General features: G+C 46.0%; 9 protein-coding genes across 9 annotated transcripts; 3 read left to right on the forward strand and 6 right to left on the reverse strand.

The window, feature by feature from the left end:
- Window positions 1–1363: 1363 nt before the first annotated feature.
- Window positions 1364–2666, reverse strand: ATNIH1004_001626 (uncharacterized protein; the record flags this gene model as incomplete). The annotated part of the gene is made up of 6 exons (XM_033566325.1): window positions 1364–1580; window positions 1634–1788; window positions 1849–2010; window positions 2066–2188; window positions 2239–2448; window positions 2502–2666. The coding sequence occupies 6 exons, from the start codon at window positions 2664–2666 to the stop codon at window positions 1364–1366; spliced, it is 1032 nt and encodes a 343-aa protein (XP_033432082.1).
- Window positions 2667–2885: 219 nt separating this feature from the next.
- On the forward strand, window positions 2886–5718 carry vp16 (tethering complex subunit VPS16; the record flags this gene model as incomplete). Its single annotated transcript, XM_033566326.1, has 7 exons — window positions 2886–3030; window positions 3105–3211; window positions 3262–3336; window positions 3439–3932; window positions 3989–4083; window positions 4142–5403; window positions 5470–5718. The coding sequence occupies 7 exons, from the start codon at window positions 2886–2888 to the stop codon at window positions 5716–5718; spliced, it is 2427 nt and encodes an 808-aa protein (XP_033432083.1).
- A 31-nt stretch (window positions 5719–5749) lies between these two features.
- On the reverse strand, window positions 5750–6402 carry ATNIH1004_001628 (Alb1 domain-containing protein; the record flags this gene model as incomplete). Its single annotated transcript, XM_033566327.1, has 3 exons — window positions 5750–5956; window positions 6020–6312; window positions 6384–6402. The coding sequence occupies 3 exons, from the start codon at window positions 6400–6402 to the stop codon at window positions 5750–5752; spliced, it is 519 nt and encodes a 172-aa protein (XP_033432084.1).
- Window positions 6403–6661: 259 nt separating this feature from the next.
- Window positions 6662–8656, forward strand: ATNIH1004_001629 (ubiquitin-specific protease UBP1; the record flags this gene model as incomplete). Its single annotated transcript, XM_033566328.1, has 1 exon — window positions 6662–8656. One exon carries the CDS (start codon window positions 6662–6664, stop codon window positions 8654–8656), a length of 1995 nt encoding a protein of 664 aa, XP_033432085.1.
- A 409-nt stretch (window positions 8657–9065) lies between these two features.
- ATNIH1004_001630 (EF-hand superfamily Ca2+-modulated protein) lies at window positions 9066–9787 on the reverse strand (the record flags this gene model as incomplete). The annotated part of the gene is made up of 3 exons (XM_033566329.1): window positions 9066–9432; window positions 9515–9717; window positions 9785–9787. The coding sequence occupies 3 exons, from the start codon at window positions 9785–9787 to the stop codon at window positions 9066–9068; spliced, it is 573 nt and encodes a 190-aa protein (XP_033432086.1).
- Window positions 9788–10271: 484 nt separating this feature from the next.
- Window positions 10272–12169, forward strand: ATNIH1004_001631 (bifunctional C97 family peptidase/thioredoxin family protein; the record flags this gene model as incomplete). The annotated part of the gene is made up of 4 exons (XM_033566330.1): window positions 10272–10307; window positions 10372–10386; window positions 10441–10662; window positions 10724–12169. The coding sequence occupies 4 exons, from the start codon at window positions 10272–10274 to the stop codon at window positions 12167–12169; spliced, it is 1719 nt and encodes a 572-aa protein (XP_033432087.1).
- A 1546-nt stretch (window positions 12170–13715) lies between these two features.
- ATNIH1004_001632 (uncharacterized protein) lies at window positions 13716–14369 on the reverse strand (the record flags this gene model as incomplete). The annotated part of the gene is made up of 1 exon (XM_033566331.1): window positions 13716–14369. The coding sequence occupies one exon, from the start codon at window positions 14367–14369 to the stop codon at window positions 13716–13718; it is 654 nt and encodes a 217-aa protein (XP_033432088.1).
- Window positions 14370–23710: 9341 nt separating this feature from the next.
- On the reverse strand, window positions 23711–24035 carry ATNIH1004_001633 (uncharacterized protein; the record flags this gene model as incomplete). The annotated part of the gene is made up of 2 exons (XM_033566332.1): window positions 23711–23863; window positions 23952–24035. 2 exons carry the CDS (start codon window positions 24033–24035, stop codon window positions 23711–23713), a joined length of 237 nt encoding a protein of 78 aa, XP_033432089.1.
- Window positions 24036–24978: 943 nt separating this feature from the next.
- On the reverse strand, window positions 24979–25656 carry ATNIH1004_001634 (uncharacterized protein; the record flags this gene model as incomplete). The annotated part of the gene is made up of 1 exon (XM_033566333.1): window positions 24979–25656. The coding sequence occupies one exon, from the start codon at window positions 25654–25656 to the stop codon at window positions 24979–24981; it is 678 nt and encodes a 225-aa protein (XP_033432090.1).
- Window positions 25657–26983: the final 1327 nt, after the last annotated feature.

The following is a 26983-nucleotide window of genomic DNA, read 5'->3' on the forward strand; positions in this document are numbered from 1 at the left end:
GAGCCTCGCAACGGTAAGTCGCCCCGTTCTATTTCGCTCAACCGGGAATAACTTTTTGTTGGCTTCTGCAACTAACAGAAATTGGCAGTTCAACGGCTCTTTTATGGTGATAATGGGCTGGATAAGTCAATGTGGCCGCGAAGGCTGCATAGAATTGGCTGCCGAGGTCGTGGAGCAGACAGGACTCGGCAAGGAATTGAAGGCTGTCTGTGATGAAGGAGGAGAATAGACAGTAGACTGCCTCTCGAGTCCAGTATCTCCCCATATGATACTAGAAATTTGTCGCTCTCCAGAGACAGAGACCAGGCAGCGAGGTAGGCTTCATTTTCGTCTTCAGAGCTAATTGCCTTCCAGCCTTGTCCATGAGCCAATATGGCCGCCGATCATCGCTCGGCATACGCATCTATGTTGCCAATATCGATGCTATAAACTGATTGAGGACCACGCACATCGTGTGAGGGATGCCGACTTGCTGTGAGAGTTCGTGTATACAATCTTAGCGCCCTCGTCTCGTTGCATCTCCAGTATATGAACGGAGAAAATATAAGACCACGCAAGAGACATGATCCCAACATAGTTAGATTGACTTCGGCACCTATTATCAGTCATGACTTGTTGGCAAAAGCGTGTTCCAGACTAAATACACGACACTGGTTCTTAAACACCTATCAGTAAAGTCCCCCTGTTGATCTTCACTGTCTTGCCAAGAGCACATACGGTATCATCAGTCGGGCGCATTGTTGAGGATGCTATAGTCAAAATGGCTTTCGCAGTAGAATATGGGTTGAAAGAAATCTTGTTGCTGTCCACCCGCCTATCGGGCATTTGCACGAATTCGGCAAAGCACATCATGTAGCATGGTACACTAGGGTGTGATTCTGTTTTCGTGATGTGCCATGGCCTCATCGGCAAGGGCTTGCCAGTATGCCCGGACTTTGTCTGCTGGACTTTCTGCTTCTGGTTTGGTAGGCTGGAGCAGTTCCACAATGTCTGTCATTTCAAAGGCGACATCGTGACGTTGTTCAATATTATTGATGGTCTACCCTATAGATTAGTGGATATAAGTGTGAGAAGTTGAGGACACTCAAATAGTTATATAAGAACAGGAAGTTAGGGGTGTCGGAAGAACGAGGGGGTGTGAGTATGACTCTTTATTAGATGAGTTTATTTATTTAGAACTTCTTTGCCCGACTAAATCGTTAATAGGATGTTTGTTTAACATTCACGAGTGGAATAAATACTAGGCTATATCTTATTGGAAATGCTGTGATATGTCAATATATTGCTCTCTACACACTAGGCCAAGCTACGTACATCCGCATGGATCTAGTCTAGTAGAGAACAATAGAATATGTTTAGAATATCAGACAGGAGTCTCAAGAGTGAGTACACTTTCCAAGATAGTATCTGGAGTAGCATAAGCAAGAACTTGAGAAACAGCCTTCAGATCACTTCCATACTGCAAGCTGCGGTCATCTTCCGGCTTGGCCACAACAATTCGATGCCGAAAGACCTTCTTTGCAGCCAAGGCTACTATAGACGGGGTGAGATAATCGATTCCATGTAATGTGGCAAGAAGTCTGCTTCATTAGTGAACATCTATCACTTGCCGAGGAATGAGGGCCAAACTTACCTTGAAATAACTCTGAAATGAACAGTAGCACGGACAGATACACCCCCTGCAACTGCACGGCTGAGACGAAGAAATACAACAATATCCTGCTGATAGCGACAGATATCAGCGCCCGCTATAACACAGTTGCTGCTTCGTTCTACTTTGTCCAGAGTCTGACACATTCATATTCAAAGTCAGAGAGAATCACAAGTGGGAGAAAAAAGTGAACTTACTTTTTGGTCGATACTTGGTTGATTCTTCTTCAGGGGTGCATCTGACTTGCGCACAACGGACGAAGCTGACATCTGGCTGTCCGAAAGCCAGCCATCGTTATCCTCTAGATACACGTAGCCGTCTCCCGAGTCGTGAAAATGAGAAATTATAAAATGGTCATTCTTTTACCTACGTTAGTGTATTATATACGATAACATGGAAAGAAAGAGCACAAACCAGATGAGGATTCAATCTCAGTTGATCCTGTTCAGAATCGCGTACTAGGAGCGGAACGAAGATAAAATCTGTTGGAGCCTGGAGCACCGTATCTCTGAGAACGAGCTTCTTTGAGCGCATCAACTATTGACGCATCAACGAGATGCACATCGTAAATGTGGTAATACTCTCACCTCAAGCACCTCAGCTTGAAGACTCTCATGGATATGATTAAAATTCTTGGCTATCACAACATCGACCACCTTGTGCTCGACTGCGGTTCTAGTTGTAGCTGGTCTTCTGCGAGCGTTTGCTGGAATTATGTAGGTGCAGAACTCATCAAACGACGTGGTTTCAAAGCAATCGAGGATCGCATAGGTACGATTGAACGTGTTGGTGCATATCTGATAGGCTCATTAGCCAGCTGTTGAGTGCAGGATTCAATCGGGCCAAATACCAGTGCCAGCTCTTTGGCAACGTCATGGATGTTATCCGCCGTGGTATCGATACGACAATGCTCGCGCACCGCAAAACAAAGAAGGAGCGCGACTTCGAGATCCGACAGCTCCACGACCAATTTGTTGATATCCAAAGCATCATCCATAATACCATACGCCTGCATTCCTCAGCATCGTGACAAGATTAGTGTGCCCGGAATCGTGAAGAAGGAAAAGCCAAGATGGAAGTTACAATATGGTAAGTTATGGAATTCCCAACTAGGTTAGTGCCGGGAGCCATGTGAGCTGGAGCTTCCCAACCAGCAACGCTGCCTGGCATCCATGACCGACCGACCTCTTTCAAGTCTAGTCCGATCCGCTCATTCATGGTCTCAACCTCATAAATGGCGCCGTCAAACCCACTGGCAAACTGGGAGAAGCTGGGTGATAGTTTCTATAGGAAGGTGCCCATATATGATGCCGTCTTTGATGATGACGTCCAATTAGAGAACTACATTGTCGTCGGAGCTCCGTACGGAGGAGCTATTGGTATGCAGCAGACCACCTATTCCAAGGCCTGTTCGTTTTAGATTCTAGAATTTATGCTAACAAAATGTAACTAGCTTTGTACCGAGATGAGAGCAAACTCTTCAGATTTCGAGATGCACAAACCAATAAATCAAATATTGACATCTACTCATGTTCGGGTAAACACATTAATCGAATTCATGTTAGTTAACTCCTCCAATCTCTGTCGCTTATTTAGCTAACCACTTATAGTGGGAGTATGGTACCATCCGTGGACTGGGTTGGTCTGATAGGGAAGAGCTACTGGTCGTCACGGAGGATGGTATGGTAAGACGGTATTTTGGTCTACATGGTGATTTCACTTCATTCTCTCTAGGAAATGTAGGACCCTTGCATCTCCTAGCTCCGTCCGAAGCTGACCTCTTACAGGGAGCCGAGGAGTATGGCGTCCGAGCTTGCCGGTTCTGGACTTCTGGCTTTGTCGCTTTACTCTCTAATAACCAGCTGGTGGCTGTCTCTAACTATGATGAGCCAAGACCTAAACTTCTAGCACCATGCCCCGAAGGAGAAGTATCCTCATGGTCTTTAATACCCCCAGCCTATACACTGTCTCGCTCAGTTGAGGTATTGCTGGCTGTGGATAAAACTGTCTACTTGGTAGATCCAACCGAGTCAGAAGATAAAGTTCTCCAAAATGGCCCCTTCAAGCATGCAAGCGTGTCGCCGACAGGAAAATTTGTGGCTCTTATCACAGCCGAGGGTAAAGTATGGGTTGTAAGCAGCGATTTCCAAAGCAAGTACAGTGAATATGACCCAGAGTCCCGAGTCACCCCCCGAACTGTGGAGTGGTGCGGCGATGACGCTGTTGTAATTGCATGGGAAGATGAGCTACATCTTATTGGCCCTAGCGGTGTTGCTGCTCGGTGGGTGTCTCATATCCTCTATTATTCGAATCTGGGACCCTTTCTAATAGACGCAGATACTATTATGATGACACTGTTCATGTTATGCCTGAGTTTGACGGGGTCCGATTGATCACTAATGAAACCTGCGAGTTCTTACACAAAGTCACTGGTAAGTTTGAAGGTCGAACAAGCATTTCCAGAAGCTAACGAATGTGAAGATGTAACAGAGGTAATCTTTCGGCTTGGGTCTACTTCCCCGGCTTCAGTGCTGTTGGATTCGGTAGACCTTCTGGAAAAGAAATCCCCTAAAGCCGATGAAAATATTCAACGGATCCGTTCAAGTCTACCGGAGGCCGTCGATATCTGCGTTAAGGCCGCTGGACACGAATTTCATTCTCACTGGCAGAAAAGGTTACTGAAAGCTGCTTCGTTTGGCAAGTCAGTCCTAGATTTGTATAACAGCGATGAGTTTGTAGAGATGACCGAGAGGCTTCGTGTCCTAAACGCAGTGAGAGACTACCAGATAGGGCTCCCCATTTCTTATGAGCAATATATCCGATTGACTCCCGAAAAGCTTATCGAACGCTTGGTGAACCGCCATGAATATCTTTTGGCTATACGAGTCTCCGAGTATCTCCAACATCCTGCAAATAAAATCTACGTTCACTGGGCTAGTCAGAAAGTTAAGGTTTCGACAGTTGATGACGAGGCTGTCTGCAAACTCATTGTACAAAGACTGGAAGGGAAGCCCGGGATATCTTTCGAATTGATTGCACAGGCTGCGTACGACGAGGGTCGCGCCCATCTGGCGACTCAACTTCTGAACCATGAGCCACGTGCTGGGAAACAAGTTCCATTGTTGCTGAACATGGAAGAAGATGAGATAGCCCTAGAGAAGGCCATTGAAAGCGGAGACAATGATCTAGTAAACTATGTACTCTTGCACCTGAAGAGCAAGCTCCCTCTTGCTAGCTTCTTCAGAATGATCAACTCACGCCCTATGGCGTCGGCACTTGTGGAAGCGACTGCTCGGCTAGAAGATACCGAGTTGCTGAAGGATCTCTACTACCAGGATGATCGCCCAATCGATGGTTCGAATGTTCTTCTCTCGGAGGCACTGAATGAAACTGAACTATCACGTAAAACTGGAAAGATCCATCTCGCATCTCGCCTACTAGCAGATTCTAAAGATGCGAGTGTGGTCTTACAGCAGAAGTTACTTTCAGAGGCATCGCAGTTACTGAAGGTACAAGAAAGCTTAGACAAGGACCTTACTGATCGATCGGAATTCCTCGGTTTAAGCTTAAATCAGACCATCTACAGGTTGATCAGGTCGGGTTACGGCAAAAGAGCACAGAAGCTACAAAGCGAATTCAAGATGTCAGAGAAGACATACTGGTGGCTGAGATTGAGAGCCCTAGTTGCAAAGCGTGACTGGGGTGAGTTGGAGGAAATCGGCAAAAGCAAGAAGTCGCCAATCGGATGGGAGGTAAGTTTTCAACACATTGCACCGTATGGATGCATGAGCTCACTTTTTTGGGAAAAAAAATGACAGCCTTTCTATAATGAGATATTGGGCGCCGGGAACACAAAGCTTGCCTCATTATTTGTCCCAAAATGTACCAACCTGTCCGCAGAGGACAAGGTTGAAATGTGGGTTAAATGCGGAATGATTGTAAAAGCCGGAGAAGAAGCTTTCAGGGCCAAAGATTTTAATACCCTTGAGGTACTCCGGGGAAGAGCTTCAGGGCCTGCCGCCACGGAGATCGAAAGGATGATCAACCAGCTCAGGCCTAGGAAATAGCTGATTCCTTTGCATCTTTAACCGTTCCCCCTCAGGTGATATCGTCATCCACGTCAATACCCTTGGGCTCATCTACTACAGGATTCTGGACCACAATTTCTTGCCGCTGCTTAGGTTTCGCTTTTGCAGGAGCTCTGGAGTCATCGATCATAGCATCATCACCATCGTTGCCCTCAGTATCATCAAGAGCTTGGAATTTAGACACAGACGATTTTCGATTCAAGTCCTCCCATTCGGCCTAGAGTAGACTACGGTTAGGACCCATTTTATGCAACATCTAGAGGATTGATTCCGCTCATACCCTGCGTGCTTTCACGGTTTTTGCTCGACCGACACTCCTAGACACTTTTTTCTCCAGCTGATCTAGAACAATTTCTGCTCTTTCAATACCCTTTTGCTGTTTTCGAAGCTGCGATCGGGATTTGGTTTTAGGCTTTGATTGCTTTTTCGTCACGCCGGAATTTACGCGATCTGAAAGAATGGAGTCGCGCTGCAGCGCAGTCTCCTGGGCTCGAGGGAGTGAAGTCAGAGACTTGTCGACATCAAGACTCGGAGAAGCTGCCCGCCTGGCAGCACGGGAGTGTTTTGATTGGGCTAGTACAAATAAATAATGTTAGAAACGAACTGCATTCTTCTGCCACACATGAGAATAGAAGTCCACTCACTACTCCTTGCTTTGGCCATGGCTCTTGAAATGTGGAAAAATCTCAATCGCTGTCGTATAATATTTTGTGGAGACGCTGTATCGATAAAGTCGGGAAGGCGGTAGCAACCAGACGTGCAAGCGCTTGCTGACTTATACGAACTAAAGCGTTCGCCGAAGCTGTCATCAAATTGGTTCCTTGTATGGCCCCATGCAGACACGCTTTTCTTCCTCTTACACTCTTCGTGGATACTAAGCAGTCGTCTCTATGCGGCGACATTCTGTCTGTTTCTATCAATCATGAACGCTCGCAGAGGGGGAGTCGATGACCTCACCCAGAGTCCTTGGAACGCCGCCGCATCGAATGGCCATTATGACGCTGTGATACAGCACTTGCAGAACAATATAACCCTAGCCTATGTCTTAGTGACTGCAATATCAGTTTATTTTATACTGAACTATTTTAGTTCTGGTCCAGCTTCATTAACCCGCATCCTGTGGGACATCATTGTCTACTTAACACCCTCTAGAGTAGTCGCCGCTCTAGACTCGCAAGCGACGAAACTAAATTCGACGAACGCCCTTCCGAAGACATTCGCAGCCAAAAGTGAAGCTATGCAACGAGTACTTAGCTTAGACGACTCTTTTCTGTCCTCCATTCTTCATCGGTCGACAACGCTTTCGGACCTTGGTACTGCCCTTTTGGGAAGTAGGGATAGTTTACCTCCGGGGTTGGGGAACTGGGACAATTCATGCTATCAGAATAGCATAATTCAGGGACTGGCTTCTCTTGGGTCACTCGATAAGTTCCTGGAGCGCAACATTGATGTGCTGGGCGAGAAAGGGTTGTTTTCGACACACCAAGCTCTCAAAGAAATCATCGGTCTACTGAACAGTGCTGCTAATTATGGCCAACGGTTATGGACACCACCGGGACTAAAATCGATGAGTAGTTGGCAGCAGCAAGATGCGCAGGAATACTTCTCAAAAGTTGTAGATCAAGTTGACTACGAGGTGCAGCAAGCAACGAGACGACAGACCCGGAACTTGGGCCTAAAGATGGCAGGCCCACGCGAACATGTTATCGGATCTAGCTCTACTGATGATGTACTCAGGGATCCGGCTACTGTGAATCAATCCCTCGAACCACCGTCCTTCCGTAACCCACTTGAAGGCCTTCTTGCACAGAGAGTTGGCTGCATGAAATGTGGTTGGACAGAAGGTCTCTCTCTTATTCCATTTAACTGCCTTACAGTTCCTCTTGGTTCGAGATTCCAGTATGATGTTCGTGATTGTCTGCATGATTACATGAATTTGGAGCCTATTGAAGGGGTAGAATGTGCCAAGTGCACGTTGTTACATGCACAAAATCAACTCCAGAACTTACTCCAACAGATTGAAGATGATAAAGGGCTTGGCAACCTACCGGAATCACCCAAGTTATCAGACGCACTCAGAACCTCAGCGCGAGAGCGGTTGAAAGCTGTACAGGAGGCACTTGAAGAACAGGATTTCACGGAGAAAACATTGGCCAAGAAGTGCCACATACCTGCAAAGAACCGCGTGTCTTCGACAAAATCAAGGCAGGCCATTATTGCAAGGTCACCAAAGTGCCTTGTAATCCATGTAAACCGAAGTGTATTTGACGAGAGCACGGGCATGCTTAGGAAAAATTACGCCGCAGTCCGATTCCCAAAACTTCTGGACTTGAATAGGTGGTGTTTAGGAGGAGGACGGGAAGGTTATATTGAGAAGCGCATCGAAAAATGGGATATAGACCCCCGAGAGTCGATGCTTCCGCATCTCGACAATGCTACCGATGATTCTGATCGACATTATGAATTGCGGGCAGTCATTACGCATTATGGCCGCCATGAAAATGGGCATTATATTTGCTATAGGAAATACTCATGTGAGACATTCCCAGCCAACGTTCCGGAGTCAGTCATAGAAGCAGATGGAGACAAAGAGAAGTCCGAGCGTTGGTATCGGTTAAGCGATGAGGATGTCCAGATGGTTAGCGAGTCCACTGTTATGGATCAGGGCGGGGTCTTCATGCTGTTTTATGAAGTCACTGAGCCATACTCATCAACCGGAGTGGAAGACTCGGATGCTACAGGATCGGAAAATTTGGAAAATTTGGAAAATTCAACCTCGAGCCCAGAAGATATGTCCACCAGGTCTACAGCAACCGAGGGCTCCATCTCTGGCACGTCACGAGCGACAAGTGTATCTGCATCGGAGAAGGTTGAACAGCCTATTGAGAAATTACCTCCGTTTTCAGATATTGAATGAGGCGCCTCTTAGCAGATTGTTCTATTATTTTCCGTGTCTGGTGGAACGCCACTACGGAATTATGTATACCACGTGTTCTATGATACCCTGAAGATGCAATGTTACTGCATGAAAGGCGTTAACAGTTTTGCACTCATTACCTTTATATTTCTATGTTCTGTTTCTTGATACATTGGGCTTTACTTTCTGAATGACAAGTATTTTAATATGGATTTTCTCAAGCAATGCTTAGCCCGGAAGACAGCAGAGGCTAGGATACATACAATCGAAAAATTAACCTATAATACCTAATATAAGTACAAGTGTAATCGATTCAAACCAAGAAACTGTCAAACGCCCGCTGAAATACAGACCCAAAATCACAGCACGCTGCCCATAAAGCCGTCATAATATAATCGAGCTTTGAATTTCAGAAAACGCCAGCCCGAGTCATCACTTCGTGAAACTGTTCCAATGTCACACCAGCAGCTATTCCAGCCCCTCCGTTTGCTTCGATGATCATATCCTTTAAGAGATCATCGCCCAGTCCATCTTCCTTCAGCTCGCTCGCAATGCGCCTCAAGTGATTCAGAGTAATCGGACCGTCGGAACCCCGCGTAAACAGCTGGAATGCAGCATCAACTTCCGCGGCCATCGCCTCCTCGCCACGAGATCTCAACTTCGCCGCGGCGACGGATAGGAAAGGCGTATAGGGGACATAACCGGTATCCGTCGGGTCAAGGGCGGAGAGGATGGAGTGTAGTTCTTTGGAATCAGAGGGCGCAAGGCCAAGTGCTCTGCATACCGGAAACCCATTAGCGATGGGGCACGAGCGATAAATGTAGAGAATATGCAAATAACAAAGGAACAGGCACATACACTAGGGCCTTTCGAACATCTTCACAGGGTATCACACCCTCCTTCTCATTCTGGAATTCTTCGCTTGTGGTTGAAAATAGATGGAATACTTCTCTTATTTCATTCTCTTCGTCGGCAGTCAGGTCGTTTTCTTTGGCTAGTTTAGATTGTCGGACTCGTTTGGGCGCCGACGAAGAAGAGGGTGGTCCCCGCTTCTTGGGAGGCTGTGGGAATCATTGATTAGGCGCTGCGTTTTATAAACACTGGGGTTCAAGTGATGAGACTGCTCACCATCTCGCATAGAAAGATCAAATGCGCGTGAAGGAGGAAAGATTGGACTCGATGGGTATTGCAATGTCAGCGCGAAAGACCTGCGCGGGGTGAATGGCCATTAATAGATAATCTATGGATATAGGTAGAGAGAGACCCTGGGCGAAAGAAGGAAGGTTCAAAAGTCTATCATACTACACTGTAACTAGGCTCTATAGCTTTCTCATCATTTTGCCTTAGCCAGTAAGTATCATCTCTGATAGAGGGAGATAGCCGTCCATCGAAGGTCACCGAAGGCTCCTGTGACTGCGTGGTGCTGACGTAACCTGGAGAGCCTGTGCCCTCTTTCAGACTTGATAAATGCGACAATCCCACTCTTCTAGATGCAGTTGTTCTACGCATCGCACAGCTTGGGTTTCTCAACCTCTGACTCAATTTATCATTTATATTTATCTGTTTCTGACGTAGTTGACGGTTTCAGCCGCTGTACACTCATCCATCCACCGTCATGGATGTAGAGCTGTACGTCTACGATCTGTCCAAGGTGATTATTCCCAGAGCTGATACCATGTTACACCTAAGAAACGTATTAGCTAACATGTTCACAGGGTCTTGCCCGGATGGTGTGTATAGATTCTGGAACCATAAATGTATGGTGCCATGTTAACGCAGTCTAGTATTCGCTCCCGTTAATGGGCACGCAAATCGATGCCATTTACCACACGTCTTTGGTGTTAAATGGCATGGAGTATTTCTTTGGTCAAGGCATCCAAACCGCTACCCCTGGAAACACACACCATGGACAGCCCATGGAGAAGCTCCACCTAGGACAGACGGAGCTCCCCTCAGATGTGATAGAGGAGTATATCTCGTCGCTTGGAGAGATCTATACCCCAGAAGTATGCCCTTTCCTCTATACAAATCACAGAACCGAGCAAAGACAGACTGACTCTTTCCCAGTCATATGATCTCTTCCTGCACAACTGCAACAACTTCACCCAAGACCTGGCCATGTTTCTCGTTGGCACAGGAATCCCAGAGCACATCCGGAACCTGCCCAAGACTTTCCTGGAGACGCCCTTGGGGCAAATGTTGAGGCCTCAAATCGAAAAATCTCTTTCCGGCGTAACGCAAGCATCTGCGCCAAGCAGCGCCCGTAATTGGCCCGCGCCTGCTGTGCCATTCCACGGCAAGGTCCGAGTGGTTAACAATCTCCCGCAGCTCGAAGAACAGCTCGCCTGTGCGTCGCACTCCTGCGCAGTCATCTTCTTCACATCGGCGACATGTCCCCCCTGCAGGATAGTCTACCCTGTATATGACCAGCTCGCCGAAGAAGCCAGCAACAAAGCTGTCCTCATCAAGGTAGACGTCAGCACAGCCCGCGACGTCGGAATGAAGTACAGCGTGCGAGCAACTCCAACCTTCATTACATTCCTCAAAGGCTCAAAAATCGAGCAATGGAGCGGCGCAGACCCAGCCCGACTCCGAGGCAACGTCCGTCTACTTGTGCAAATGGCACATCCCTCCCACCACCACCGCCAACTCCATCTCCCCAGCCTCCAACGCCCTATCACCAACTTCGTCGCGTACAAGAAATCCCCTCCCCTGGAAAAACTCATCCAGAAACTCCACCCCCACCACGAAGACCCCCGTCTCCTCTCCATCATCGATTTCATCAATTGCCGCAATGCCTCCCCGGCCGACACCCCTCTCCCAGACTCTCTCCCATCCTTCAGCACCTACCTCCAAACTACCGCAGAGGCTCTTCCCCGCGAGAATCTCTTTGCCCTCGTTGACCTTGCCCGTCTCCTCTTCCTTGATCCCCGTGTAGCAGGATACTTCGCCGAAGAACCAGACCACAAGACCATCCTCACTTTACTTTCCCCCTCCGAAGCCCTCTCATCCTGTCCATACACCCTTCGCATCATCATGCTCCAATTCACCTGCAACCTCTTCCTTTCACCTCTCTACCCAGACCTCCTCGTCACGTCTTCGTCCTTCAAACTCCACGAAACCTGTCTCCGCCTCGCAACATCCTGTCTCCTAGACTCCCATACAAACCTCCGCGTCGTAGCCGCCTCCCTCGCCTACAATATCGCCGCACACAACCATAACGCCCGGTTCTCAGAAACTCCAGACAAACTCTCCGAGGAAGACCAAGTCGAACTCACCGCGTCGCTAGTAGAAGCCATCACCCAAGAGGAAGAGAGTCAGGAAGCGCTGCACGGATTGCTATTCGCCTTGGGACTGATTGTGTACGAAGCTCCAGACGAAGGATCCGTCGTGGACCTCTGCAAAGCCATGGGAATTGCAGACACCATAACAGATAAGAAGAAGATAGGTTCTTTGGCGAAGGAATCGTTGATCAAAGAGGTCGGAGCGGAGTTGTTGCGGAAGGGGCTGTAGTTTGTGATACATATCTACCTATCTACTTGTTTAATACGGAGTAGGTAGGTTGCTATATACCTGCTTTACTGTACCTAGAGGGAGGAATTGTCGCTGTAGGTCTTGGATCGCCCCTTTTGTTTGGATATTTGTTCAAGGGTCCGTGTTCTCGCTTGCACCCTGTTATAGAACAGACCAGTTTCTATAATATTGCATAGTATATAAATATGTTAACGATGTAGTTCGGCTTGAAATCTTAGTTCTACTAATACCAATACTAGGCGAGTACCACAGGGGATTCATGCAGTTAACCATCATGTTCAGTTGAGTGGCTATTTCACATTCACGTGTAATAGAATTAAAAAAGAAAAAAAGTTAGGTAATCGCTAAAAGGCCAAGGAAAATCAATAAGCCGCACAAAAGGGCCGGGGTATGTCGCTAAGCTATGCTAGATGAAATGAAGTAACGCTGGAGCTGTTCTGTGTAACAAGCTCGGGGTATGAGACAGACAATAGATGAAATATGCTGACATGAAGTACACGATGGGGTATCAAAAAAAAAAAAAAAGGACGCTAGAAAATCAGAATAGGATAGGAACGGAAACAGGTAGTCATTAGAACGGAGGAATCACCTAGGTAGAAAGGTGACGAAAACGGGGGTCCTTGGAACAACTTTCCCGAAATAGAAGAACAATAATAAAAACCATGACCAACTAACACTATCATCGCGACAACGCATGAAGAGGGCAGAGAAAAGGACATTAAAATGCGATGTAATCAAATAAAGGAGTCAAAGAATAAAAAAAAAAAAAAATAGAAAAAAACCAAGAAGTTTGAAAGTCAAGAGTGTGTGTGCCATGACCTTGGGCAACATCATCACCACCCAGTGAGTCATGGTTCCAAGGTATGATCCGATGTGCCTTGACAATGGCGGTGAGATTCATAAGGATGATAGGCCGTGCAGGGCTCTAGGGCCCTGTTCAGCGTGCAGGAGGACGAGAATTTAGGGGGGGGGAGATGGCGGATTTCTTCGCAATGCGCCGACAGCGACGGGGAATTAGGTAATCAGGCAGCGGCATCGGCCACGCAACACCCGTATCGTATTGGTATTGGTAATTCAGCCCCGGCTAGAGCGCGTAACGACCAGCCAACCATCGCCTTACGAAAATCCAGGGCGAGGCACGTGAAGATCCCTTCTGTCGTCATTCCCAGCATATGCCAAATCTCGTTCGAAAACAAGTCGGAATATGGCTCCATGCGCCTTGTGATGTCCACCAATGCTGGGGTGATACAATCGTCTAGCGGTGGAGGGTAATGTCACTGGACACTTTCTTCGGGGCTCAAGGGCGTTGTTTTGGCGTTTCGCCCAAATGAAGCCGGAAATAGAAAAACAAACCAGAAAAGAAGCAGCGGTGATCGAGAAATACTGACCGCAATAGACAGTCAGAATCTCTGCCGATCAATAACTCTGATCTCTGGAGGAAATAGGCCGAAGGAAAGAAGGCGTGGGGTGGAAGAAGTGGGGTGGTCGGGTATGCATGACAAAACCTGATAACTCCGTGGACCCTTTAGGCGCGAATGCTCTTGGAACAGGTAGCACGTCGCTTCCTATCGGGAATTGCTTTGCGTTTCTTCCGCCTCGCATTCTCTCGCTCCACTGCAGCCAGCTGAGCCACACGCAGCGCTTGCTGGGCTCGTGCATGAGCTTGCACCTGTGCCAGGAATCGTGCTCGATGAGCCTCCTCCTCAGCTGCAGCACGCATCATCTGAATCTGCTGCTCAGTCGTAAGGTCGGTATCTCCCATAGCGGGGTCGTGCGCGGCAGATTCTTCGTCGATCACGGTGTCAGCTGGAGCAGGGATGTCGAAATACAGGTCCTCGTCAGAGATGTAGGCACTGGCAGTAGAACCGTCCGAGTCGGCATTGATTAAAGAAGGTCGGTTGGGCCAAGACGGAAATGCACACGAATTGCTCATCCCGTAGGCACTAGAGAAAGAGCATTTGCGAGGGGTGATATCGGTTAGTGTGTCGTTTGGAGAAGGTGGTGGTGGTGGAGGCATCGAGATAGGTGAGCATTCATAAGCACTGCCGAAGCTGAAGTTGAAGGTAATGTTGGTAGTACTGGGAGATGCCTCACTCGGCGAGGATCTGATGCTCGACCGGTTCTGGCTCCAGGGCTGGAATGGATATATTCCGCCCGAAGAAGGCTTTGTGTACTTCATTATAGGAAGCAATATTGACTGAATGCTTGAGTTTGTAGTAGCGATGATGGGAGAGGATAGTGGTGGAAGTTGTAGAGGTTGAGTAGAGGTTGATTGAAGATCTGAGGGGAAGTAGGACAAGAGGCGGGAGATAAATAAGGAAGATAGTGGATATCTTCTCTGTGTTGTGGTGAATGATTGCAAAAGTAGAGGTGAACAAATGGTGAAAGCCGGTATAGTAGGTAGTATATGTACGGGCCAGATCGATCGGGGGAGGCGCCTGGACTCCCTTGCATGTCCCAACAGATAAGGCGTCGCGGGGGGTTGGCGTAGGGGGTTTATTATTATTATTATTATTATTTTAATTTTCTTTTAAAAAATATGATTATTCAGTTCTGAAATCAAATGTCAGGCCCCACTGACAGCCAAACCGTGACGCTGAGGGCCAAACAAAAATCCCAGATAAAAAGGAATATTCCGCAATACAGGCGAATCAAGCCTCTCACCGGGGAATGACAACCTGCGAGTCAAGCGCAGTGATCAGGCGGAAGGGGCGTCCCGGCAGCTGTACGATGTGTGTATGAAGAACTGGGTGGGCGAGAGTAAGGCGATCAAATCCCGACTGAATACTTGAAAAAAAAAAAAATAAAAATAAAAATAAAAAATGATCAGTCCAGTTGGGGATGTCAAAGAAAAGTACAAAGTACGGAGTATTGAGTGTAGTGTATGTGTCGAAGAATAGGAGTGATTTGACAGAGACAATCTGAGTCTGACAGCGGACCCCGGTCGGATGGGCGTGGATCTATCGTTTCCTTATTATACATGGTCTTTATCGGCCTGGAGATTAAATGGATTTTCTTTATTTCGTCGTTGCTAATTAAAATGATTCTTCCTGTTTCCCCTTTCAAACGTCGGTCCGCGGCCCGGGGAAGATCGGGTTTGGGGGCGTGGGGATTAGAAGGTCAAAGGATGAGTCAATAGTCTAGACTTTCTTTCTTTATTTTGTTTAATATTTTATTATTTTATTTCAATTATTATTCTTTTTTTATTCTCTTGTGCTTTTCCCCCTCCTTCCTTTCCGTGGAGATTCCCGTCCTTTCAAAGCGGAATCACCCGTGAGAGTCTGACAATATACAGAGTACTAAGAATGAAAGTCGGTCGGAAGCTTCCTGTCATCCTCGTTCCTAAACGACGCGCACTTCCCCGGCTGATGTTTCATACAAGGCAAGATTAAATTGTCCCCCACAAGGTAATATTCTGAGACGGTCAGATAATACGACCTCACATGTTTATCCTTGGGCCACCCACACAGCCCTGTTACATACAAACCGCCATCCATCCTCAAACCGACCCCAACGTATCATCATCACCGCCCCAAACCGATAGATAATCAGTACTACGTAGATATTAGATGTCTACTAAAAACTTACAGAAAATTAGAGAGCGCCTTGGGCGTTCTTGCATCAACAACTTTCCAATCTTGCGGTCTGTGTCCATGGGAGGCAGCTGTTCATCGGTATGAGGAATTGTCCTCCCCAATTTGACGTCCCTACGTAGCCCAACCAACCCCAACCCCAGAGTAGCTCAATCCCGATCGAATCAAAATGCATCAACCTGACCGCTTTATTCGTTGTTTGACATCCTCACAGTGTACAGCGTACAGCGGACGGATGTATGTCGACCTACCTGCCTGTATGTATGTATGTCCATATGTATGTAGGCAATGTTGATACTTGGTTTGCGTCCGTGTGTCTGCACCTTGGAACCAGGAAGGGAACAAACGCCTTCGATAAGGAGAGGGTTCAGATCTCTGGTGTTACAACACACCATGCATCCATCCCGCTTGTGTGTTTCTTTTTAAGCGGTGAGACAAACACGACCTGTCGACCGGGCTGTCTGCTGCTTTTCAGGCTCGAAGGTCCCTCCTTGTGCAAAACAATATTGATAATTAGAATGACGAAGGATGTCAAAGAGATATACGTAAAATTATTATTAGCTATTCTGACAGGATGCAGTTTGTACTCCGTAGGATTGATCGGGTCTTGAGTTTAACAAGCATGAGCGGTATCTGCGGTGGAGACAGGGCTATTTCATTTCCCAGTATTCAGATATCTCGTCAGTCGTCAAAAAACTGTCAAAGAAAAAAAAACAAAATCATTTCTTTGTGTTACTACTCGACTCCTCCAAACCACCGACTTCAGGGTCAAAACATTATGGCGGTTACCTGTCATGTCTCTCTCTTCCTTACTAACTAGAGGCTGGAACCAGAAGAAAGGAAAACCTGGATACCCGTCGGAAGACCCACCGGTTTGTACCAACCAACCCATCCATCACCTCTTTCTGCGTATGAAAGTAGCACTCAGGCACTCCGTAGTAGGTAACACAGAAAAACAAATTAGCCGGATCCTCTCAACACCAGTAAATGAGACGGTGTAGATGGAATTTCCGAACATTCTGTGATCCCAACGGCCCCCATGGCCGTTCCTTCGGGAGCCGCCCGTTGTTGCTGGACAGATTGCGGAGAGATTCTTCCGTCCTTCCGCGGTAATCCATATTGGGTAAAACTTGCGGTAAGCTCTACCAGTACCTAGGTACCTTCCGAACTACCTCGTGTTCTGGCGAAAGGAAACTGAAAGAGGATAAGCGTTGAGCCACGGGAAAAGTTCGGGTTCTGGAATCTGTTCAAGAAGAATATTCGTTCCCCTCAATGCTGAGCGGCTAATATTATATGCTGTTGGTTATTTACCCAATGCTATAGGTGAAACAGCCTCTTCTTTTCATTGGCCGGTACTGTTGTTCGATAATTGATGAATGTCTCATCCGGCAAGTCTGTTTGTCGAGGATAAAATCTACAAATAGTGTCGAGTCCAAATGACCTGCATCGGAAATGTCGAGTATTGTATGTGCATACGGAGTACTCATAGAGTCAAGAGTCAGCCAAAAAAATCACATGGTTTCCAAATCACCAGATCGAGGATAGGGACTTGAAGTCCCATGTGATAGATATATACAGCTTGTGACAAATTCCAAGTTGCCGCGATGAAGCGATTAAGCTTCAATAGTAAGTTATATACCTAAAACAGAAATGCCTCGGTTCAATCCTCTATTGACGTACGCTCCCTCCGACAGCTCTAGGCCTCGGTCTCTTCCATATTCAGACTTCAGAACTATATCAATCAACAATCGATAGTTCACTCGCGTATCAATGTAGCCCCTCGGGCGGATACAATCCCTTCTTCCGCTGTCGCAGATCGACCCGTTGGATTGGATTTCCCCACCGCCTCCCGACTTAAATTTGGGATACCTCACTGTGGCTAAATCGAGGAAATGGCTGGCGTTTGACTCTTGAGACCCGTCAATTATCCCGCAAGCCTGGGCCCAGTTTCCAGGACCCGCGGCGCAGACTGACGGGTATGCCCGCGGAAGGCGGAACAAAGTACGAACCCGTCTGGGGATGATTTATTCTTTTTTTTATTTAATTTATTCTGGCGGTGGGTAGGATTACACCCCCTACCCCCTTGACTTAGAAGATACTAGGAGTTAGGGATAGAGCTTTCTCCTAGAGCCAGCTCTCTACATAAAAAATGTTTTGTGATCCGATCACGATTGAATCTGTATGCAGTATGGTGGCAAAAGCCAAAGCCAGACTATTCATTCTTCTGCCATACATTCAACATGCTGTCCATTTCCACCCCCAATCATATACTCTGTAAGCATTTTCTTGCAACCGCCATCGATCGAGAGGCAAAGTCATGTATGTAGAAACCTTTTATGTACATGCAAGTACACTCTGTGCTGCACGTCCACATTCCAGACATCCAGCTGGTGGTGACACATTGTGAAACGATCATCGGATCAAGAGATCAGTCAATTGGTCGATTCGCTCCCATGATCCCGGATACCACCCTGCATTTCCGCCTACCTACAGCTCTTCATGCAATGCACGTCCATTTTCCTGGATCCAGTGGACGAGTGGCACTGGCGATGGGGGTAGATTACGTAGTACACCTCAGCTGTGTTCTTAGGACCTCCACAGGGGCTGATTGACCATGTCCAAGATTTGTATTCATGACTCCTGAAGTACGGAGTACCTGTACATCATGATTTGGTGGACCTTACTGATTAACTAAAGGTTGGCTACCTGCTTAATGAGGCGGTAGAGCCTAACTACTGTACTGAGATAGCTAGCTGCCTTTGCAGGGCAAAATGCGGTGATACACCCCTTTCTCCACTATTGGCCACAACGATGCCAGCAATGGAGAACACGGGATACCCGAAACTGTGGTACTCAATTAACAATAGAATAAAAATAAAATGGAGAAAGAGTTCAATTCTGATTGCGATGAATCATCCGGTAATGGCACCCGACAGTAGGAAACGATAATGTACGGAGTACGTACATAATTGTAGAGGAGAATACACATGTGATGAAGTCCGAGCTTGGTGCGGGTCACGGCCTTATACGGAGTTTATTGCCTCCCTTGTGTGCCGAGGGCAAGCAAAATGTACGGAAGGATCCGGGGAAGTAAATAAAGTGTACTCCTCGCAGCAGAGGGAGCAAAAGGGAACACCTCCCCGCTATCCACGACAAAATGGGTGGACTCTGTTTTCTGGTTCCGATAGAGTTTCTCAAGGGAGAGACTCCACCGGAGGCTTCCCCGGTCGATCTTCGCGCCTCCGCACGGGGATAGAAATCAGATCAGAACTCATGATACGGAGTACTACGTAGGTAAGGCAAACCCCATTATTATGCATGGAAAGTAAGCAGGGAGGGACCAAAGTAGGAATGAGATAGGTGGCAAATGCATCAAGATGATGAATGCATATGATATTGCAGAAGGATTCTCCAGTATCCAGAGCGACCGCCTGTTGGCCTGAAGACTTTGATCGTTCTTGTGTATACGGAGTACGAAGTAGACACGATATATTCCGTGCTTCGATCCCACCTATCCGCTATCGCTGGTGAATTGCTGAATCGGGTAATTCTGGTTTGTTTCGCCACTCGCTTAGGCGATCGGCTGTGCTGAAGACTAGAACAGTCTATATCGTCATTCGTATATAATTTCAGCTGTACGCAACATGGTCGAGAGACCTAATCCCCGGCGTACAGAGAAAAGAGTTCAATACTTGTGCAATATTCACCCGAAGTTGCGGTAAAATAAGCTTACATCATTCGAATACGACTCTTCCCCGTATAATCCATGTCGTCGTGTACTGCGTTGCAGTAGGACGGCGGTAGGGGTTGTGTTCGGCCGGTGTGACGTTGTATACTACGAGGGATGCTACTATATTTATACTGATGCTTTTATTGGCAGTGAGTGAGACAACCCCAATTAGAGAGGCAGGGTAAATGGGATTGTGATCATCTAGAAGCACAAAGCATGATGGGGCCTCTTAATTAGTACTGTAAGGCATAGATAGGCTAAGCCAGCCTTATATGTACTCCGGAGTAGATGAAAGGTAACGGAAAGGGAAATGGTGCCAGATCAGACCAAACTGGAATCAGTCAGCTGCATGTAGCTTTCTCTGCACTCCATTACCTGTCCGGGGTATGTTTGGCTTTGTTGATGCTCTCTGAAGTCGCGAAGAATGTGGGTATCCCTTGCTTTGGGTCAGTGATCTTGCTGACTAGGTATTTGAGGGTAAATATTTAGTACTTACCAAACATGATGGATTGCTATAGTTTTTGCTCGTCGTCCGGTCCCTTGCTACGGAGTAGTACCAGAGCTCAATTTCGCTTCCTGTGTAGATCTGAAGCATTAAAACCAAAGTACAACTTCTACTACTCTAGACATTTACCTTGACTTAAAAGAATATTTTCTACTTGCATGACTCCGTGCCTTCTGTGCATATAAAATATATGATGAGTGTAGAAGAGAATAGAATCTCAAATAAATTTATGCTGAAAATAAGTTACATGGTATTCCAAAAATAGTGCTGTCAACCAGCCTAGCGCCAAGCTTCAATTTCGTCAGTTTGACCACAAAACAATGATTCCTACAGACTCACGACTTTGTGGAGAATCTTTGCACCAAGCTTTGCTAAAATCTGATAAAGTCTGCCAACATACATGCGAAACGTGTCGAGGCATACATCAACCTACAAATGTGAGCTGACAACATTATTAATAACATCATGTTCTATAGTTCTTGAAGAATTTCTCCATTAGCTTTATTGCCAATCGCATAGAAATACTGAATAGGTAGTAATGGGGTTGTAAGCATTGGTAAATGTAAGCAAAGGGGAGCAAGAGTCGAAGTCGGCATTTATTTCTTCTTGACTTCGAATAAAAATAAAGTCAAGAATATTAGTCTTAAATCCATTGGCCGGGCCCATACATTACATAGCCTCATTGTGAGATATTAAATACTAGTTTCATATTGAATAACAGATGAAAGTACACGCCAGTTATACATTAATTATTGTCAGATGGTCAATGAAACCATATGGCTAGACTCAGCTTAGATAGTCATCGTATGCTACCCATCGTATTCAGCCGTGAAAGGTAGCATTACCCCGATAATATCAAGACGAATAAAGCAGTCTGACGGACCGCCGACCCAGAAATTAATATACGATGCAATAATTAATAATATAAACAGACGAACTACTTAGCTAGAGGGTGGTGTAAGCACGGCCTAAAATATTACTCCGCCGTTAAGCCACCATGTAACCCAAGACTAATTGTCCCTCAAGCCCGGGACATTGATCAGGATGTGGCTGTTCGAGAACGCTTCCATACAGTAGCGGCCAATGGAACAGATGTAATGATGGTGGCATTTGGTAGGCCGAGGCTTTATAAACATGGATTCTTTTGATTCCATTACCACCTTATCCCCCACTCGTTGGGGGAGGCGGGGATACCGTATTTAGGACCGGTGATCAATGGGGGTGGAGGTGGGGAATTGGGATTTTCTTTCTTTCTAGAAGCATGAGATTGCCAAAGGCCGCTGGATTACGCGCGGATGGATGTTTCGGTTAAATTTCCCCGCGGAGGTCCCCTCTCCGGCTGTAGTGGAACCGATTCATAGAATAAAATGGAACTATAGACTTTAAGGCTGTTGCTTGCCGGGCATTTATATAAAGCGTACAAATATCCTGCTGCATTTGTAAATATATACTTGACGAAATTGTTGGATATCAAGCCGGGCCTAGTGCCAGTATTGATATTTCGTCGAGTGGGAAGTGCTAGCAGAAATGAGAAAAATAATAATTATCTTCTTTGTAGTGGGGATGTTCATCCTCACATCGTCGGTGCTTTAGGTGTGAAGGGAGAAGGGAGAAAAATATGTTTGGTGCGTTCAGCTACAAGATATATAGCTAGAGGTGCTACTATAGATCAACAGTGGCTCTAAAGGTATATCTTGATCACATTAGTATAGAACTTCCTTATCTCTAAGAAAAATATGGCTATGTACACAAGTATACTATCTAACATCCTCCCAGTCATATTGGCCAGACCAGCCGACACACCAACCTATTTGCGTTACGCTTGAGTTCCTCATGTTTCTAATTCTCTTTGGGTTGCTTGTGTGCTTAACCGCGGAACGGTCAAGGGACGTAGCATGTAGGTATCTTGCTCTTATACTCGCAGTTACCAGTCCTGGGCTCATATGCAGTGCCACGGCCAGGACATAAGCCCGCAAGAGTGGATCTCCTTTGGAGGCACACTCGAAAAAGTTGTAAAAGCTTCAAACTTCAGGTCATGTAAATCCAATGTGACACACTGAAGGGTAGACAACAGCCACAGAGAAGAGGGTAGACGCGGCGAAGATTGAGATGGCCTGGTTGAGGTAGTGCATGTTGATGGATAGACTTTAAGCTCATTAGTTCTATATTTATATGATCATTTGGGGTGGTGTGTCCATACTCAAAAGGGTATCTGCGGTAAATATCAGACATAAGAGTAGATATATATAATATAAAGTATATCTGGAAGGAAAATACGGAAACGGGACCGTCGACAACGTCGTTACAGCTGTCTTGTTTTCCTCACTGTCACTGTTGAGCCAAGAGTGTGTTGACAGAGAGGCAGCAGCTCACTTTATAGCTTTCCAATGGATGCCGTATTCTGGAATAAAAGCCCAAAGCCAGGAGCTTACGAATGTACGTAACTACATTACTACATACATCAAGGCCTTTGTTTTAACAGCCCAGATATCTACTACAGATGACGCACGTGTTCCTTTGTTCCATTCCTTACAAGAGTACTGGTACAGTAGACCACATTTTCAATGTTCAGCCCTTCCCTTATACGTATTATTAACGATAATTTATCTATTTATTTATTTTTCTTTCCTTTAGTTTGTTCTCGGTTGGGTGCGTCTTATACTATTGGAATGCTGCCAGATTTATGATTGTTATCTGCTTAATTAGCCAACACGCATCATGGGTACTTTGAAGTAGACTAAATATTCTCTGTCCTAGATTATAGTATCCTGTTTATCTTTTTTGATCATGTATGTCAATGTCATATGAACTTTGGGATCTTCTGGATAAAATATGTGCACTGATGACACCAGACAATTAGAAATTGTTTTTTTATGGTTTATGTTACTACTATCAATAGTTTCGTTAGAAAAATGAAATATATGCAGTGAAAAATACAATTAAGAAGTATAATGAATGTTAGGACAGCTCTAGTTTCAGCCTGAAGCTTAAATATAACAATAAAAGATCTGCTAGACAGCTCAATCCGACTTCTATTCTTGCAATTTATATTAGAATAGATAGGTGTTAATTCTACAAGTCGTTGTGTTTAGTATTATACTATTGTAATGAATAGCTCGGGCAGATACTCCGGGGCATACTGGGGGAGATGGTGAACTGAGAGTGCGATAACATTGCACTTTGGCTGATAGAGACAAAACCATATTGTAGTTTAATATTGCGGAAACAGCATACGTTTGGGAAACAGACCCCAATCAAGCCTCCAGGCCTTTAACATTGGTATCTTTGCACCTGCAGTTCTGTGTATTTATTATCGCCTAGAATATCTATTGTAATTGCGACATAACATATACATTCCTAACTGATCACAGTTAATAACCTGAGAAAAAAGACAATGAGAATTATTTAATAATAGTCTTGACAGTTAATTAATTAATTAAAACTTTTCAATAGAGCTGCCTGGGAGCATTTGTAGCCTACTGGAGTAGATTAGCATATCTTTCTTTTGCAACTTAAGCTGTTCTATACAATACACCTTAAGACCCCTTTGGTTGGGGATTGACTTGTTCGATTTGAGTAGAAGCCAATCCTCGCTATCGACTCACGCTCATTTCGGCTGCCCTTCTACCTGCTCTCCCCCAGGCATTCAATTGGGACCGACCAAAAATTACTGGAACTACACAGCCAGCGAGCTAGCGAGCGGCACCTCCTCCAAAGTATGCAAAAACGCATACAGCGCAGAGATCAACTGCGGCGACTACCTCGTCCAGCTTGTGAACACAAATGAATCGTCCCTCTCTAGGTTCCATGGAGCCCCAGAACTTTGCCCAAACATGCACCAAGACCTGTGAGACTTAGGTGTCAGACTACATTGATAACGTTAACGCCCCGTGCTGAAAACCTAGAGACGCAACTGTGAAGTCACTGGGATACCCGGGCCGAAACGGGACCGAGAATGTCCCCGTGGAGACTATCGTGTCGATATTCCAGTATACGCTGATACAGGTGTTTGCCCATGACGAGTACGTATGACGTCGTTCTAGTTTATAGACCCGAGTCGAGTGCTGTTTATTTACTTGCTACTAGGGATGGAGAGAACTGTTGCCTCCAACAGAACTCATATCTTGATCCCAACTTTGACTACAGCTGGGCATGCGCGGCAGCATACTACTGGACTGGATATGTATATCCCTGCAGCGATTGGAGTCTAGGAGATATTACCGTCTACGCCTTTGATAAAGATAGAAACTGAGTTAAATTCGGCGATTATCTGTTCCTAGAAGAGGAATCTGACGATGGAACCCGATGGAAATCGGTCAAAAAAAAGCGGTTTGGAAGGAAGCAAAACGTCACCACAATTTGATACTGGGCTTTCAGAAAAGGGTATGGGTAATAACATAAAGGTGAATTTTACTGCTTCTTCTTCTGAGATTACATCGAGTATTGTGTCAGGTATTTCTTCTACTGGGACTCCTCCATTGACAGAAACAAGTGGCACGAAGAGGAACATCTACGCCACAGTTTCTTCCTTGGTAGCGGCTGCGGCTTTGTCAGGGCTTATGGTCTAGTAAGTCTTTGTCTGCTGTGCTGGTGAAAGTTTATATATTATTTAAGAAGATTAATGTATGATATGCTGGGGTATATGGTCTATGAGTTGAGGCTAAACAAATGAGCTTCCGTTCTCAGAAAATAGATTATCTTGGAACGTGATACGCACTGGAATTCTGTCCATAGACATCAACAATAGTCTGTCTAATGGTACATTAGTGTAAATGATGACACCTGAAAGCTTTTCGCGCCTGCTTTGTTACAAAGCACTGTAAAAACCCTTGTAGTTGAATTGTATGAGCACTGCACGGCTAGGTCTTTGTCACACTCACTGTCTTCCAGGATATTCGACAAGTTCAAAAGCAAGAATAGAAAGAGAGTTAAGTAGGAGAGAGGAAGAATTAACAGAATCCTAGGAGTCCTGCACGGTATGCTGTGCTGTATCTAGAAGTGCCCCTAAAGCCGCTTGCATGTTAGGGCCTGAATAATCGACACTCAAGTTCCTGCATTGTCCAAGATAATACCGAGTAAATATTGCAAATCTATCGTCCACATCCTCATGGTTATTGACGAATGGATTCTGCGAAAGGATTGGAAAATGAAGTACGCCTTCACTTCCTCCTCCCAGCCAGAGGAATCTGATACTCTTCAAGGCCGTAAATTCATCCTTCAGAACAGTCAATATTTTCCTCCAGCTCAAAGTACGCAAGCTGATGTACCGTAGATGCAGCGAACATAGAGTACCGCGCGACTGTCGAAGAAAGGCCAGGAGGTCTTCGCCGGAGAGACAGGCGGCAGTAGTAAAGCGGAGTTCGCGAAGTCGAGGGTAGGAATTTCCATAGGCGAGTCTACTCAGAACTTCTGGGGTTCCTTCCCCTGTATCGAAGTCGAGATCTAGTTTTTGAAGTTTGGGGGCACGCTGGATAAATTGCACCACCCATTCTGCCCCCCCAGCACGCTCCAGGGAATGATGGAGGATCAATTCCTGCAGATTGCCCCAGCCATTGATGAAGCCTGGTTTATTAATATCATCCAGGTCCAGATGCCGGGTATCCAATTCATAAAACGGTATTGTTTTATTATCGGGCATGAAGTCAACATGGAAGAATTTCACAGGGAGTGCTGTCTTGGAAATGAGGTTGAGAATAATGGTGATTGCATCGGTGGGGCGAAGACATCCCCTCTCGCAAGAAAGTTCTCCTCTATGGCTGAAGGTTTTGAAACTGACTATGAAAGACTTGCAGTTATTCAGTTGGGAGAGGGAATTAGATAGATGCAGGACACCTGGCGGCCATTGAGGAGAGAAGACGAGGCGTTCACCGCGTCGTTCCGGTATTCTGGGCGATTTCAGCCAATCTTTCTAAGCTCCGAAGAGAGAGATCGATTTCAGCGGTGCGAAGGAAGACACGTCCAAAGTACTCCACCGTTATCCCATAGAGCAGCTTGCAAGTGAGCCGTAGACAACACAAGTGTTTGGCCTCCAGGAACCCGGCAACCACTTCAAGTATTTCTATCGGAATGATACAGAGCTGATGGGGGGCATTATGCATGGAAACTGCTAAAGCTGGTGAGAATCTGTGATAGCAGTGATTACTGAGGACGACTTACGACCAGAGACACCTGCCTTCATTCTTGGCCAAAGACATCCAAGAATCGGGGTAAAGAAAGATCTAACAGGATTCTTTCTTGGACAACGGGGCGGCTAATTGTACGACTAAGTATGAAACAAGGTAGAATCGTGGACAGAGAAAGTTGTAAAGGGCAGAGTCACTAGGGAGGATAAAAAGGATTTCAAATAACAGAAGAATCCCACTTTAGGTAATACTGTAGTAAATATTAGTTGCAGGGTAGAAACAACCCCAAGGTTACTATGTAACATAATAAGTGAATACTTAGTACCTTGCATTATGAAACTGGTATAAAAGCAGCCCACTGAAGACACTTCTAGATTCTAAACTGTAATAAAATAATTCAAGTAACCATTATATACTCCATTTAACGATGACACAGTTAGCAGGCGGCCAAAACGGCTACCGTTGACGCTGTTTTACGAGTCATTCTAAAACGATGTTGTGAAATTAGCAGCCGCCCAAAACTACGACCACCTGCCTCTTCCTGCCTCATTCGGTCGTTGCCGCTTTAAGCGGGTGAGCCGGGTGAACCACGTGATTCGCTCACCCATCAACACCAACAGTCACCCATTGTCTCTTCGTGTCGACGTCAGTTCTTTAGCTGCTTCACCAAGAAAGTTACGATGTACTAGCTAAAGGAGATTGCAGGCATGGCTGTGAAAAATTGGCCACAGCTTGTCCCCTACAAATGGTGGACGAAGTCCGCTTCTCTTCCTCTCGTTCTTCCCCCCTGTGAAGCCTCCTAGGATTGTGCAACGTGTTTCCTTTTTAAGCTGCCTATTCATT

The sequence above is a fragment of the Aspergillus tanneri genome (assembly GCF_003426965.1).
Source record: "Aspergillus tanneri strain NIH1004 chromosome Unknown AapTan_2_pilon_pilon_pilon, whole genome shotgun sequence".
Classification (NCBI taxonomy): domain Eukaryota; kingdom Fungi; phylum Ascomycota; class Eurotiomycetes; order Eurotiales; family Aspergillaceae; genus Aspergillus; species Aspergillus tanneri.